Raw genomic sequence first — 16,228 nt, 5'->3', positions numbered from 1 at the left:
ACAAAAATGACAATTTGTTATTGGAAGTTTTGGAACTAATATCTGTGTACACATTACCATTGCAACCACGTTAGGTTAGATTAATGTTTGCGTCTAGAACAAGATAAAAAGAATGCTGCAAAAAGCCACATCAATGTAACCACCCATTTGTTTTCAAGTTCACTAAAGAAACTGCCTCTTATTGAGAGATAATGGTTTAGGTAGAATATGATGCAATGTGTGATTAATCAAGGACACAACACAAGTTATCCTCCCCTCAAAAGCCTTGGTAACTTTACACATCGTTAAGCTAGTTGATTCTAACAAGAAATCTCTTTTTTTTCTCTGCACAATATGTGTAAAAGCAATATATGATCGTATATGAACAATAATTAATGGAGAAAAGGGAAAGAATAAAAGGAAGAGGGTATAGCTATAAAATTGTATTTACATTTAACATAGATCAGCGGAACAAAAAAAATCAAATAAATTTTCATTTTGGTACGCGAAAAATAATACATTGATCGCTTTACTACCTGAAAAGTTGGAACATTACTAAGTTAAGCTTTTTTTTTTTTGTCAGGAATTAATTAACAACATTAACATGGATTATGTAGCACTTAATTGGGTTAGGATCCTCTTCAATATAAAAAACAAAAGGAAAAAATATAATACTTTTATCATTTAGATATAATATAATGACACTTTTATCTTTAAATATAAAAACAAAGTTAATAAATTACCTCTCTAATATGAGAAATAATTCTTTTCGACTCAATTGGCTGTAGCATTGAGGTATGGTAAAAATGAATCACATGTCACACTTCAATAACAAATTGACACATGAAATCTAATGTGAGGATATGGACCCTTGTACTAGCCAATATATGGCATTTTTGAAGCAACCTATTTAAAAATACATACTACATGTGCTATATCATCCTTTTTATCTATATAGACCTATTTATGGGTAAAATCTTAGATTCTTTACAAGTGAAAACCTAACTAAAACATTATTAAATATAATACATTTAAATAGGTTTAAAGATGTCGCTACCCCAAGTTTATGAGAAGTGGTCCTCATTTTTTTAAAGGAAAAGGATGAAAAATTCACATTTGAATGTTAAGGATTAATTTTCACACAACTTTTTAAGATTTGTGAATTGATTACAAAAGAATAAATAAATTAAGCACTCCACAATGTCTGTTGATTTTTTTTTAAATCTAAATTAGCTATGTGGATATCATCAAAAATATTAATTTTACTCTTCATTATTATTATTTATTTAAAAAGGGAACAAAATGACTTTTACCTTTTAGTGAAAATAATTAAGACAAATGAAATTAATTTTTAACATGTCAAGTTATACAAAAATTAAGACATAAATCAAGTCACATCTAAACATAGCATCAAGCCCAACATAACTTAGGCTTATTCAAATAAATAATAGACACGTTATAAAAGCATGGCATAAACTCAAATATTAATCAAATTAATTATACATGAAAGGGATTTAAAATATAAAGATAACTCTAAATCCTAAACCTTTTTTTTTATCATTTTTATAGATCTTTCTAAGGGAAACGATTTTTAATTCATAGAACGGTTTATTATTTTTATTCACACTCTTAAAGCTTAAGAAAATAGATGTGACCCAAAACTAAAAGGAAGCCCAAACCCAACTAAACTAACACATTTAGAAATTAAATAAGAAGGGAAACAGAATAAAAGAGTGGAAATTTGGTCAGATCCCCAACGCAGAAGACAACACCAAGTCCTAGGAGAGGGAGTTCGCAACAAAAAGAAATTGGATTCTTCACACAAGTTTTTGTCGTATATTAGATTGTCCAATACTTTGAACATGATGTATATTTTCTTTTTTGTTGTTGAATTTTTTTATATTGGAATTGGATTCAGAGAAAGGATATGATACATTGTATTTTTTGTTTTCCGTAAAAGTTAGAAACACAAAAACAATGAAAGAAAGTGGATAAAATACATATTTTTTGTTTTTTATGAAATGAAGGACAACTATTTTTATTTCTTTCAAAAGGGAATGAATGTAAAAACATGCCAGTCGAAATTGAGTGTTTCTAAAGTTTATAGGCCCCAAAATTTGCGTTAGAATAAGCAATACCTAAACCTTCTTCAGTTTGGAACATATAACATACCCATTCATATCAAGGCTTAGCTAGGCCCAACCTAGTTCCATGTCTAATTGGCACTTCATAGAGACCATTGTTTGGATTGGATTAAAAGCCACACCCTAGTAGAAAAAAGTAAACAATTCACAAGTTAATTTAGTGATTGTAATTTCTTTTTGAATTATCATTATTGTATTACATCCAAAAAAATAAGTCCCTCAGAAGTCCAAGATCAACTTCAAAGCGATTTCTAGTTGTTCCACTACCAAGAAATCAATAATAGTTTGTAATTGATTAAGCTTAAAGAGACTAATATTGTAATTAATTATATCATGTTAGGGTTGTAATTGATTATATTTATACTAGCATCATAATATATTAAACTAAAATCCACAAACTAATTTTCATAATCCTCAAACTAACATCATAATTCATTTGAGTTGTTTGATTCATCTTTTCTTCTATATTTGACTTGATAAAGTATCCTGGGTGATTGGTGATTGTGGTTTTGACCACAATCTCAAGCAAGAGCCTATATCATTAAGCAGATTCTTCACATCCTCACGTTTTTGTTTGTTTAAGTGGACTCAATCATGATGATTAACGCAATCCTTATCTTATTCTTTATGGCAGTGCAAAATATCCTTCACCCTAGTTTAAAATATATAAAAAAAATCATATATATCTTAGTATATATAAGTATCCTGATTTAATATTTATGTATTTTTATCAATGAAAAATGTACTTAGCAAGAGGGAATTAGGATAGTAATGTAAAACATTACCCCAAAAATATAAGCCTGGACTACTTTTTTATATAGAATGATAAAATATTTACATTGGAAGAAGAAGAGAAATTAGAAAATGTAGGAGCAAAGAGAGAAGATGAAATACTTTTTTGTTTGGACTTAGGATTGAGGGAGTTAAAGACAAAAAAGGTGTGGGAAATAATGAAGGAAGAGTTGATGGAGCACCACAAAAAAGCGCATCACTGCACCTAACGCATTGGACGCTCAGCCAATTATTAACTTTCCCTCTCCATATACGCCAACGACTTGTTTTCTTCTTCACGTTCCCACTCACTCTCACGTTCACCCCTTACCTACTATTCAAATCAACATCACATTCAATTCAACACATTGCACATAAACAAACAAAACGTTGCCGTATGGGGCTCGTTTTGTGGGACCTACCGTATCTTACAGTATATTGTCTTACTAGTTCTCTTACCCACATGAAGACGACATATGTCACAATGAACTACTTTATTTATTAATGATCAATTTACATATGACATATATCACTTTCCAAAAATATTAGTAAGATAATATAGTAAGAAAATATAAGATTACTTTTTCATATCATTTTGTGCAAAACAATTCCCAATTGTGGCTTATATCATGAATGTAAAATTGTAAAGATAACTTTAAAATATTAACTTTTAAAATTTACATACACATCTTTCAACATTAATTTTATATTCTTCGATTATTTACCATTATTCTAAGAGTATGCAAAACCATAGAACCATGTCCCTAGATTAAAAAAAAACACCCCTCGTAATATAAAATAAGCCAACTGATTAATCTCACCCTATCATATAGGCTCCCTAAGAATAAAGATTACAATATATCATATTTTATCATTCTTATTCGTGTATATAAGCAAGACCCTCAAATTCACCAATCATAATAATAATTTTTTGAAATTACTTAAGTCCCCTCTTACACGTGACGTATAGCATTTTACGTTTCGTATTCCGTAACATTTTAAAATAGACTCTGCCTCCAAACTCCAACATTCTTTCTCTCTCCTCAAGAAAAAGTAGAGAGAGAGAGAGAAGAGAAGGAGGAGAAAGAAGACTTGCACCCAACACGTTCTCATCAACGAAGGAAGAGAAGAAAGATAAATGGGAAAAGAGAATGACTCGGTGCAAGTTCAACAACATGCGCCTATTGCATCCAAATTTCCGTTAAACTTTTGGGAATCCATGGTGGCTTCAACCGTATTATTGGGCTTCGGATTAGGCCTTGCCGGTGTTTACCTAACGTTGCCTGATTCCGATTACAGCTTCCTCAAACTTCCTCGTACTCTCGAAGATCTTCAACTTCTACGGTAATTGGTGAATAAAAAAAGTACCTTTTACCTCGTTATCGGTGGTTGTTTTTTTGTTCCCACTTTTTTTAATTTAATGTATGTTTTTTTGTAGAAGCTAATTTATCACAACCATTACTAGTTTGTCGTAAATGTTATTAATTTTTGGATGGTCATTATGGTGTATGCGCTAATGTTATTATCTTTTCATGGAAGGTTTGGTTCTTCTGTTGAATAATTCTGACCTAGAACGTTAATTTATGTCAAATGCGTCCATCAATAACTAATTTATTCTCCGTTGGATTTTGTCTCAATTGAGTATGTATATTTATAATAAGGACAAATATTAGAATTAATGAGATTATATAACGTTGTAAACATATTCACTTTTTTCAAATTTTCTGTCTTTTATTGTAAATATAAGCTTCTTATGTGTGCTCTCTTTATTATCATTTGGAGAGATCTGAAAATTCTGGGATAGATCCAAATTCTTAAAAGGAAAAGGGAAATCTGGAGCATATTTATATGAGAATATACAAGTTTGCGATTATCTATAGGTGATAATCTGCTAAAGGTTATGCGGAGTCAAAAAAGATGGTATCTTTACTTCTAAGTTGTGAGTTTGTACTAGTTGAAGATTTGTGTGCTAGGACGGAGTATATGATTGTAGCAGCACTGATTCTTTAAATAGAAATTTCTGATCTCGCAGGTCTTCCATTAGTGACCACTATGGTAGTTTGCACCTTGCCGGTGGTTCTAGTTTCAAATGTCTATCATTTTGTTTAAGATGCACCTTCAAACAAGCCTTTTGGCTGTGCATAAAATATATCTTGATGTTTCAAATTCATTGTGTTTGACTTGCACTTATTGAATAATGTTCTCAAGGTATGTGTTTTGCATCTACAATGTGGGCTTGAAGAGATGAATTTATCATCATTGTTACTAACCATAGCAACCCCACTTCTAGAGCATAACTGATATAAAAATATAGAGACTATCTAATGGCAAGCCTCAAACTTTTGACCAGATTTAATGAAACCTATATTTATCTTAATAATCTGTTCTGCATTAGAAACAGACAATAAATGATAGAATCTATTGTGTTTTAAGACAGTCATTTGACTTCTCTTTTTATTTCAATGTATCCATATAGTTTCTTTCTTCTTTTTTTGGGTACTAGTCTCCCCTCTTATATTTGTGCATCTATAGAAGGGGAACTGTAGTCCATTTTAAATGTTGAATGAATATAAATCGTGGAGTGCTTCTTACGTATCTTTTGTTCATTTTTGTAGAGATAACCTTGAAATCTATACAAGTGACTACACGGCACAAGTTCTGGTGGGATACTGCATGGTATATATTTTCATGCAGACTTTCATGATTCCAGGAACTGTTTTCATGTCGTTGCTTGCGGGTGCACTCTTTGGAATCTTTAAAGGTGTAGCTCTGGTTGTGTTCACTGCTACAGCTGGAGCTTCTTCATGCTTTTTCCTGTCAAAAATTATTGGACGACCCCTTCTCTCCTCTCTTTGGCCAGAGAAGTTGAAATTCTTTCAAAACCAGGTTTATATCAACTTCTGACAGTACATATTGCAAGTAAATTTAAATCCAATCTGCACATGGAAATAATTTATGCTTTTAATTTACAGGTGGCTAGACGTAGAAAGAGTTTGTTGAATTACATGCTTTTTCTGAGACTGACTCCAACCTTACCCAACACATTCATCAATTTTGCATCGCCAATCATGGATGTTCCTTATCACATTTTCTTCATGGCAACTGTTATTGGACTGATCCCTGCAGCTTATGTTACTGTCAGGGTATGTAGTAATCAAAATATTACATTCGTTTTTGTACTGAAGTTTTTAGCAAAAGGAAAAACTTAGCTGCTGTTTTTTAGGTGCTTGTGGAGCTTATCTCCAATAAAAATATAACATGTGTGAAAACAATGTCACACCCTTATCGGAGGAAAACAATGTCACATGTACAGGTCGAGAATGACACCTAAGTTTTATCCTTTGGCATATTGTGAATTGTTAACTTGAAATATGAGTCAACCATAACAACGAAGTAACACTCTTAAATGGAAGCTGAAATAATTAAGAATCCATTGTACTTAAACTTACTGTAAATATTCCACCTCTCTTCGGAACAGGGTCCTAAGAAATTTTGGATTATAAGTTTTGACTTGTAGCTATTAAACGATCCTAACATTAATGATAAAAATTTCAAATGTCATCAACTCGAATGCTTATGAGTTTCTTGTTTTATTATGCAGGCTGGGTTAGCTCTTGGAGAGTTGCAATCCATAGGTGATCTCTATGATTTCAACTCAATTGCTACATTATTTCTTATAGGTATTGTTTCAGTTACACCTACATTAATGAGCAAGGATGAGTAGTAGCACATTTCATAAGTCAAGAATCATGTGCATGAAGAAGCCTTGTTCCCATGACAGCTAAATACCAATCCAGTTACTGTACAGATCTCCATAAAACAATGGCAGGGTGGTTTTTTCTACTGTTGGGTTTTATTGCGAGGTACCACTGTAATCATATGATTGGTGTTTACAATTACAGTGCCAATAAAACAAGTTCAGTTGAATTACTTATGTACATAAACATTGTTCATAAGTTGTCATGTATAAGTAAAACATGTGCTTATTTAATAGTAGGTAGTTGCTTTATCATGTTTGCATTGTACAATAATTTAGTTAGAATTTGTTTTCCCCGTCTTCCTATCATTCAGGTTGCACTTCAGTCTTTACCAAAAAAAAGGTTGCAAATTAGTTACTCATTATCATTGCACCAGACTTAATTAAATCGAAATTAATCCAATCGGTGCATTATCTTTGTGATTGGTTGGTATAATTTAGGTACCAGGCTCTTATCAGTGGGATGGTAAGGGAAGTTTTAAAAGAAAGTAACGTGCTACCTAGTATTCAGTACAATCTGCTCTTAGGATTGATTAATGATTAATAAATACGGTAGTATACTCTTCTCTGATGAATCTTTTGCTACATTAAAATATTTTCAGAAACAAAAGAAAAGATTCCATGGCAAGGCTTGGAACCCAAGTACCATTAAAAAACAAGTAAAGATTTATTTAGATGTCTTATAATTTTCAGTGTTTGGTGCCAGAAAAATTGAAAAAAATAAAACCATTTGGATCAGAACTAATACTTTCTAATAATTTTCAGTGTTTGGAATTATTTTGACACACATTTGTGATATTTAAGTACTAGTTTTAATTTTAACTTTAATAATCATATTAGTACATACGAAAATTTATAAGGATGAAAGTATATATTCACTCAAAAAATAACTTTATGCCACTAGTAGTTTTAGGAGGATACAGAATTATTTGAAAATAATTCCCTTAACCACCAAAAACAGACCACTTTACACGAAGTTCCATCAAATACTAGATAAGAGAGGTGATCCAAATTGCTGTACAATTTGCTTAGTAACTAAATATAGCATAATCAGTAGCCCATGCAACCTGATTTTAACTGAACTTAGTTCTTTTCCTCTTGACTACACATGGAAAATATATGTTATTAGCATTTTCCGAATAAGTTTAGGGACGGAAAAAAATAATTCCAATGACAAGACATGCCACCGGCACCAGCCAGGACTTGCACATTATCTTACTGTAATCTAATGTTACATATCAAAAGTGAAATGAATATGTAAAAAAATTACAAGGCAGGATTAAATAATTTCAATCCCTCAATCAGTAGTCAATCTCTTCCCTACCAAATGTGCAGCCTAAAATCAAGTCTCACTTGGTGTTCATTAATTGAGAACATAGTCTGGTGAAATCTCCCAATGTCTTCAAATCAATATCATATCATTGTGATAAATTGTCTTCTCTATGTGCATGCATGTGGGTATCAGCCATTGGAGCTAGTGACTTCTAACCATGGAGCACAGATAATCCGAGGTAGCTTTAAAAAATGCTACCTGTCCCTTTTGAATTTCTTATGTCGTACGGAGCTATCTGGAGTGCGAGCGTCGAACTTCCGTTTTATCCCGGCTGCTTGTTTTGATGGAGTAGCATCCATGTGAGAGTTTGCTTTAGCCTTTCTGGCAGCAACCGAAGGTCGTTTCACCAAGCGCTCTTTTGGTTTTTCTCCACCATGAGCTTTCTTTTGGATATCAGATTTGCTTGCGTGCAGACCCTGGTAAGATGCCTTAGCTTTTCTGTCTGACCTGTTATCACTACTTAATGGAGACCTTGAACCCAAGGCCATCTTCTTTGCAGGGGTACTAGGAGCTCGTACAGGCGACGGGTATGGCCTTTTAGATGGGGTGGCATCAGCTTTGGCATGAGAGATTCTCAACGTTCGATCTCGAAGCCTCAAGTTCCGTTTCCTAATGACAAAATTAGCAGCTTCCTGCATTTACATTACACTATAATAAGCATTTACATACATGGTTTCAGGTGCCAAGACCTACAGGCTGGAAACAAGTTTGATCATTCTCTATGCCATTTAATAATACAAGAAAAAATATTTACTGTAATAATTACAACCAAGCAATTCTCAAAGTGATTTCTGAATGTGTGCCCATGGACACTGAACATGCCTCCACTGGGATGTTCAGAATTAATCATACCACACCAGTTTGATGTCAAAACGGTATGGTTCTACATCAGTGACACCCTTAAGAGTTAATTGTGTAAGACCAAATAACAACAACATACACAACCATCACAAGTCAGCGAATAACGTATCCTAGTACCACACATATGAAACCCCTGAAAATTTACCCCAAAATGATCCTTTGCTAAAACATCATTCTCGGTTGGAAGCCAAAAAAAATGGAAAAAGAAATAGTGTCAAGAATAAATGTTTAAGCTTCACTTAGGATCCACAAAAAGGTGTTTATTATTCAAAACAACCATTTTTCAGAAGTGTTCACCAGAGCTATCATGCATGAGTTACTTAAGCCAATAAAAGATCACTATTGACTACTCTAATTTTCACTACAAACATTAAAATTCATGCTTGTTCAGCAATTAGAATCACTTTTTCCAAAGTAATTATTTCTAACTATACAATCAAATTTTAAACAATACAAGCATCAATTACAAACGGTAGAGCACTAACATATGCCTAAAACTTTTGTGCAAACATTCCATACATTGGTAGAGAGCAAAAATCAAACACGGAGGAAAGATCATCTTGCAAACAGTTGACGACAAATTAAATAAACACAACACACAAAAAGAGAGTCATCACAAGTCAAGACAAGTTATTCTTAATACATAAGAAAGACAGATTCCTGCAAAAAAGGCCTATAACCAAAATTTAAATCATGTAGACTTAAAAAGTGCAAAATGCATCTTAACCATATTTTATGAATTTCACCATATATTTAAAATATAGGTTATGTAAAAAGTGTTCTATGCACATTGATTAATAATTTAAAACATCAACTATATCAGACAAAGACATACACAATTTGTCACCATATTCAGCGCCACCAAATTATTCCTCCAAAGATCATAGTGTCTCCAGCTTACTCATGCATAAAAAATTATCACCAACTTGGTCCATGAAAGATTAAATTTGCTACCAAGTTTGTTCACCCGTAATTTAATCTTTAAGGGACTAATATGATGGTAAATTTAATCTTTGAAGGACTAGTACGGTGGAAAATTTCTTTAGATGACTAATTTGGTGAAAAATTTAATCTTTGAATGACTAAATTGGTGGTAAATGCAAAATTTGAAGGACTCATATGTTGGCAAATTGGATTGGAGAACTAAGTTGGTGACACCATACTCTTTGGAGGACTAAGCTAACTATTAACTCTACACACTAAAAAGAGCCCAGAGATGCCCCACCAAAAGGGAAACACATGATAATATTAGTTATAACATGCTTAATCTGGTGAGCAGAGTAAGAAACTTCATAAAAATGTAATGCAGATCAGGCACCAAAACAGCATACCCTTGTTTTAAACAGCACATAGGCAATTCCCTTTCCAACATTAAGATGAGAATCTCTAATGACTCTAACAGCTTCTACATTGGATTCCAGGTCAGATTTACCACAAAATAACTGATATAGTTCTTCATCCTGCAGAGAAGGATCAAAGCTTAGACCTATTAGCCAATATAGGTTTAACAATGATGAAATACTGTAATCCAAAATTAAAACTGTTAGATATATAAAAACATTTATGTGCTTTCACCCAACAGCTTAAAATTTTGGGGGAATTGGTTCTTGACAGTTGACACAAACACAAAACAAGTGACTGTAAAGTGGAAACACACCTTTACATCAAATGGGAGGTTGCCCACAAAAACTGTTCTCTTGTTATCATAAAGCAGAGCACTCTCGCATTTCTGTTTCTTGCGGGGTGGACATGCCCTGTCAACGCGAATGTGATTTCCTTCCACCTATAGCCAGACAATTAAACAGCATCAGAAAACCGTAAATTGCAGTTCTTCACCCAATATACAAGGCAACCACCATGTATGACCCAAGCCCAACTTTGAGGAACAAGGCCATACCACAGCCATGTTGTGTGACAAAGAAGCCTGAGCAGATTCCTCTGTTTTGAAAACAATGTAAGCGTGAACACTGCAAGACACAATATTTGTCAATTAGAAGTGCCTGACAGTGACAGTATTTACATCAAACAATCTACAATTCACTTAACATCATTGGTGAGAAAAAAAAACTAGCTTTGCATTATAAAATACATAAAATAGCATTTAATCAAAAAAAATTAAATCCATAAAATCACACCAGTTAAAATGACATACAAAGTAACTAATGTGTCCTCATAAATGACTAACATTCTTAACAAGTAACAGGTAGGTAAATGTTCAGTTCAGACCCATTACCTATCACCATCGTCATTTATTTTCTTTGCAAGAATAGCACCCTTCTTAGGTTTTTTGGTCTGGTTAATAAACAAAACGGAACAAACATAAAGTTAGCTTCTCAAGAGCATTAATTACTAAATGAAACAAAAACCAAATTGAACAAAAAAAAATACCTACATCTTGTATTGGAACAGAACGAATCCTCACAGATTCAACCTCACCAAATTTCTTGAACTCCTTCAACAAAGTCTTCTTCTTCACCTTAAGAGGCAAATTTCCAACAAAAACAGTCCTCAAGAGCTTATCTTCATCATCGAAACCTTCCTTCGAAACAAGCATATCAGCAGCATTATCCAATGCTTTCCTCTTGCTCCCAACAGTTTTCTTTTCCAACCCTTCTCCTTCCACTTCACCTTCCATAACCCCATACTTCTTCTCCTCCCATTCTTTCTCAAGCTCTTCCCTTTTTCTCTTCTTCTTCTTCCTCTCATCGCCTTCATAATTACTCTCACCTTTTTCAGTTGTTTCTGCAATCAAGTCAGAACCTTTATTCTCTTCATCAGAACCCTGATTCTTTTTCTTCTTTTTCATCTTCCTCTCAGTTTCATCATCTTCCTTCGCAACCTCACTGTACCCAATTGGCTCCACAGCCATGTCAGAACCTTTGTTCTCTTCATCAGAAGCTTGTTTCTTCTTTTTTTTATCATTCTTCTTCTCTGAAACTTCGATTAATGAATCAGGATCAGCGGTTGCAGTGGGATTTTTCTCCTCCTTGTTCCGCTTCCTCTTCTTCTCATCAATGTAATCGTGGTTCTCGGAGACGCCATTGTTTAGGATTTGAGTGGATTTGGGTGATTCAGAAATTGGAGTATATTGTTGCGGCTTCCTTCGAAATGGGTTGTTATCGGAAAATAGAGAAGCGGAGGCGTTAGCGGTGGTGGGGACATGTTCCGTCGCGTTATCGAAGAGTGTGCTGAAAATGCCGAAAGGGGGTAATACGACGTCGGTTTGAGCGTTTTGTTTTGGGTCTTTTGTTTTCTTTTTTGGCATAGTTAAGTTGGACGAGATGAATCAGAAATTGATCAAGCGGTTTTTATGTCCAGAAAGACGTTGTTTCTTGGGGAACCCTAAAATCAGTTTAAAATTTTCAGGAAAGCTAAATCAACAAATTAACAGCTAGCAAACTTCAAATTTATGTTGTATAAAAATAAAAAATTTGAATAAGAGAAAATATTAATTATTTTTTAAAGTATATGTTTATTTACTTTTCACCAAAAATAAAAATTACTTATTGGCGGAAGTAATAGCAAGAGGGCAAATTCTATCACTTTTGCCTATTTATAAAAAAGAGGTTAGTTTTGATAAATTTCTTTTCAAAAAAAAATGTTACTAGTTATAGCTTGAGAATTATTCCAAGGATGCTTTTAGGGTGTGAGGTTGATTTTTTGTCCTATGTAGGTAGAGTTCTAGAGTCGCCTTCGAGTACTTCCTCTAGTGGTAAAGTTCATCAAACACGTTACGGCTTTATTTTGGACTGATAACTCTAAATCCTAACACATTTTTATGTTGTGAAATTGATTGGAGTTGGAACATTCTTAATCAGCTTATTTTATGTGCGTTGTTATCCATTACATTAGGCACATGAGTACAAATATTCCTCTTCCATATGTCTTGAAACGACATGCTGCAATAGAAATTTAAGTTGGGGACGGTTTGTTTGTGATAACGTACAGAAATCTCTCACTAGAGGAAACCTTATCTAATTCTTAATCCTAGGCATGTACAGTTTTGTAAAACGCAAGGTCGATCTAAAAATAGTTGATATAATGTTTGGGATTAGATGTTTTCCTTTAGTTAGAGGAAGGTAGAGATTGATTAGATTGAAATAAATTAATTTATGGTCATATTGTTGTCTCTATCGTGAAAGAGAGAGAAAACATGAAGCCTAATTCAATTTTTTGTTGTATTTATAGTTCATTAAGGGAGTTGTAGTTACCCACGTTATATGTTCCGTGAAGGTCAAAGCTGTAAAGCGTGGACAAAATGAGTTTTAACATGAACTCACGCACATAAAGGGAGAAATAATTACCTTTGACAAATTTATGTAAGAAGTTAAAATCATTACTTCCCAATGAATTTTGACTTGTTTGCGGAGGTGAATGAATTGAGGGATTATTTTACTGTGAGAAATATCAAACACTTATGAAGTGATTGCCCAGAACTTTTTTCTTTTAGGGGTGATGTTTTTGATGTTCCCTTTGAGTATTTTGATTCTATGCTCTTCTCCTTCTACCATTGATTTATTAAGGCCAAAGCTAACATGCGAACTATGGGATAGTTCGCATGGATGCGAACTAAATACCAGCGGTTAGATCAGTTGTCTTGAAATCTCAGCCATTAATTTTCAACCGGTAACTGGGTAGAAATCTCATGCACGGAAGTCGTGAAAGACATTCACAACTTCCATATAAAAAATAAAGTCATTCATGTAAGTCGTTAAAGGCGTTCACGACTTCTGTGTGAGAATTAAAGTCATCATTGAAAGTCGTGTTGCCATAACACGACTTCTGAATAAATGTAATTAACAGATTGTCTTGTAGCTCATTTGGTAAACAGAAAATATTTTAAGTGTTTGAACCCACAACCACGTAAAATATTCTTATTTACCAAATGAGTTGCAATGTAACTTATTCATTAAATTACTCAGAAGTCGTATTATAGTAAACCGACTTCCATTCATGGTTTTATTTCCTGTACACAAGTCGTGGACACCTTTAACGACTTCCATGAACATCTTTATTTTTTATACATAAGTCGTGAAAGTCTTTCACGACTTCTAAAAGGTGCATAAAACAGTACGGCTATAAAGCAGTTCGCTTCAAAACGAACTAATATGCAATTCGCATATTAGCTTTGGCCATTTATTAATTAGAAGTTTTGTTAATTGAGGTTAATTTTGCCATGATATATTATTTTACCCAATCTCAACTCATGTCTCCCTCCTTCAAAACACCAACCAATATGGCAGCCACCATAGACTCTATGTAACTCATTTCGATCACTAAGAGTATTTTTGTTAATTGGTTTTAGAAGGATAATGAATGAAAGAGAAAAGTTCGAGAACATTTCAAGCCATCACTTTTTTCCTTCCTTTAGGAAGAACAACTCACAAGCATATCTTAAAGTGATAATCCCCACTACCCTTACCCAAAATCAAGTTAGTAAGGTGTGACTAAAAATGTTGTTCCCTTGTAAGTTAACATAATTAATGGTTGTTGCATCCTCTAACCTCAATATTTCTTCCATCTCAAGCATCACCAACAAAATAATTTATTTTAGGAAAATATTCCAAATTTGGCTGGTTAAAGTGGCTAAAAATCTTAATCTACAATATTAAATTTATCAAATTAATATATATATCAAACGCTAATAACAATAATAAAAATTCAATATTTAAATTGATAAAGATTAAAGTTCATAAGTAATACTTACACTTCGAAAACAGATGATTATTCATCTCCTTCTCACATTCCATGAATAATCGTCACATTGAGAAAAATCCATAAAGTCTTGACACCAATGATAAGTACTTTATGGTTCAGGGCTTTAGCAGGTCTCTTGATAAAGATCATCTGTTTATTCTCGGATGCATTGATATTCCCGTTTTTTTTTCATTCTACTTATTAGTATATGAAGGGGTGAAGAAGTTATAATGATCTAAAATAGTATTTATAATATTATCCTAATAAAGATAAACTTAACTAGAAGATGACTTTACCATCAATACCTAATTATAGATAGCTTAGTTCCTTAAATATAATTTAGAGGTTCAATTTGTATGAAGTTATATAATGATGTACACATTTCTTGGGGATAAATAGATTTAAAAAGAGATCATTAATAACTTGAATACTTTATTTCCTAATATAGAAATAGAATGTCTATCTTTCAATTTCATAACCACTCCCTTTATATTTGCCTTTTTTAAATGGTATTTGGGCATTGGTTTGGAAGTGTATAAGGATGTAAAAAAAGTGGATTTTGACTTTGGTTTGACTAATTAAGGATTGATATGAGTTAAGTTTTGAAATAAGTTTAAGATGAATTATTTTTTCAGCTCAAGATCCATTCAATTAAAGTTTATGAGCTTTCGAGTGAGTTTTTCCATTAACAACAATATTCATTAAAATAGAAAAGAAGAAATTTAAGAGAACACATGATACTTTTATCCACATATTTAACAATTATTACAAATGAGAAAACAACTAGAAGGGTTTGACAATCATTATACAAATGAAAATTTGAAGCTAGAAAAATATAGATTGAGTTAACAAACTTAAATTTATATCATACCTCAAATGAGTTAATTGATATAAATATAGAGAGACATAACAATTTTAATTCATTTTGTAGGAATATATTATTTTAATATAAAAATTATATAATTATTATTATTATATTTTTATAACATAAATGTACACATTCATGGAAATTATATATAATTGGGTTAATAAACATTATAATTGGTTAACCCATCTATGGTATGAATTCAATTTTTAATTCAAATTCATTTTTTTAATTTATAAATCAACTTTTTTAAAGGCAGTTAACAAGTGAAGTTTCCAACAAATATTCAATTTTTTGATCAACTATGAAAGGTATAAATTTTGTTAGAGAAAACTAGTTTGTATTTATGAGCTTGTAGTTGTGAAAGTAAATAGAAGTTTGTAGTTGTTTGGTAAAGGTAATTTTTTAACTAGTTAAAATTTAAAAAATAACTACAAGTAACATACATTATTTATTAATTGAAGTAACTAAATACATAACTAATTTAAAATATTATTTAATTTTATATTTTAGTTATAATTGAATATGTAATATTTTATTATTTTATTTTATTTTAATATATATTTCATGTTTTCAAAAAATGCAATAAGTTTATAATATTTTTTTATTATTGACAATATATATCGTTAAAGTATATAATATGAAATTATTTTATATATTCATATAACAATTAAATGCAAGAAAATTTACTCATCAAAAAATTCACTAGGAAAAATATTGAAGCACGTATAATATAATTTTAATTGAGAATATCTATTATAATTTTTAAAATATTGAATAAGAAAATTGTTAAACAAATTATTAAAACTTACTTTCACTTT

At 32.0% G+C, this 16,228-nt stretch overlaps 2 protein-coding genes across 4 annotated transcripts; one reads left to right on the top strand and one right to left on the bottom strand.

The window, feature by feature from the left end:
- Nucleotides 4,009–6,904, top strand: LOC109333493 (uncharacterized membrane protein At4g09580-like). The gene is made up of 4 exons (XM_019568999.1): nt 4,009–4,238; nt 5,510–5,780; nt 5,867–6,037; nt 6,496–6,904. Exons 1-4 carry the CDS (start codon nt 4,033–4,035, stop codon nt 6,616–6,618), a joined length of 771 nt encoding a protein of 256 aa, XP_019424544.1. The 5' UTR covers nt 4,009–4,032; the 3' UTR covers nt 6,619–6,904.
- Nucleotides 7,759–12,229, bottom strand: LOC109332106 (RNA-binding protein 34-like). Of its 3 annotated transcripts, XM_019566933.1 has the most exons (7): nt 11,736–12,228; nt 11,238–11,675; nt 11,079–11,137; nt 10,743–10,812; nt 10,503–10,628; nt 10,177–10,305; nt 7,759–8,616 (listed from the first exon to the last, which is right to left on the bottom strand). In XM_019566933.1, the coding sequence occupies exons 1-7, from the start codon at nt 12,108–12,110 to the stop codon at nt 8,179–8,181; spliced, it is 1,635 nt and encodes a 544-aa protein (XP_019422478.1). In that variant the 5' UTR covers nt 12,111–12,228; the 3' UTR covers nt 7,759–8,178. The 3 variants fall into 3 exon arrangements, with proteins under 3 accessions (XP_019422478.1, XP_019422477.1, XP_019422479.1); XM_019566932.1 differs by having other exon boundaries at nt 11,238–12,228; XM_019566934.1 differs by lacking the exon at nt 10,177–10,305 and having other exon boundaries at nt 11,238–12,229.

Source organism: Lupinus angustifolius, chromosome LG18 (genome assembly GCF_001865875.1).
Source record: "Lupinus angustifolius cultivar Tanjil chromosome LG18, LupAngTanjil_v1.0, whole genome shotgun sequence".
Lineage (NCBI taxonomy): Eukaryota > Viridiplantae > Streptophyta > Magnoliopsida > Fabales > Fabaceae > Lupinus > Lupinus angustifolius.
The sequence above is the reverse complement of the archived record's forward strand: the minus strand, read 5'-3'. Positions and strand labels throughout refer to the sequence as shown.

Bases quoted from the DNA above. Each gene is read 5' to 3' on its own strand.
- LOC109332106 (XM_019566932.1), bottom strand. From the start codon at position 12,110: ATGCCAAAAAAGAAAACAAAAGACCCAAAACAAAACGCTCAAACCGAC. The intron at 10,629-10,742 runs GTATGGCCTTGT...GTCTGGCTATAG, and splicing joins TGTCACACAACATGGCTGTG to GTGGAAGGAAATCACATTCG. The intron at 10,306-10,502 runs GTGTGTTTCCAC...CCTTCTCTGCAG, and splicing joins ACCTCCCATTTGATGTAAAG to GATGAAGAACTATATCAGTT.
- LOC109333493 (XM_019568999.1), top strand. From the start codon at position 4,033: ATGGGAAAAGAGAATGACTCGGTGCAAGTTCAACAACATGCGCCTATT. The intron at 5,781-5,866 runs GTTTATATCAAC...TTTAATTTACAG, and splicing joins TGAAATTCTTTCAAAACCAG to GTGGCTAGACGTAGAAAGAG. The intron at 6,038-6,495 runs GTATGTAGTAAT...TTTATTATGCAG, and splicing joins CAGCTTATGTTACTGTCAGG to GCTGGGTTAGCTCTTGGAGA.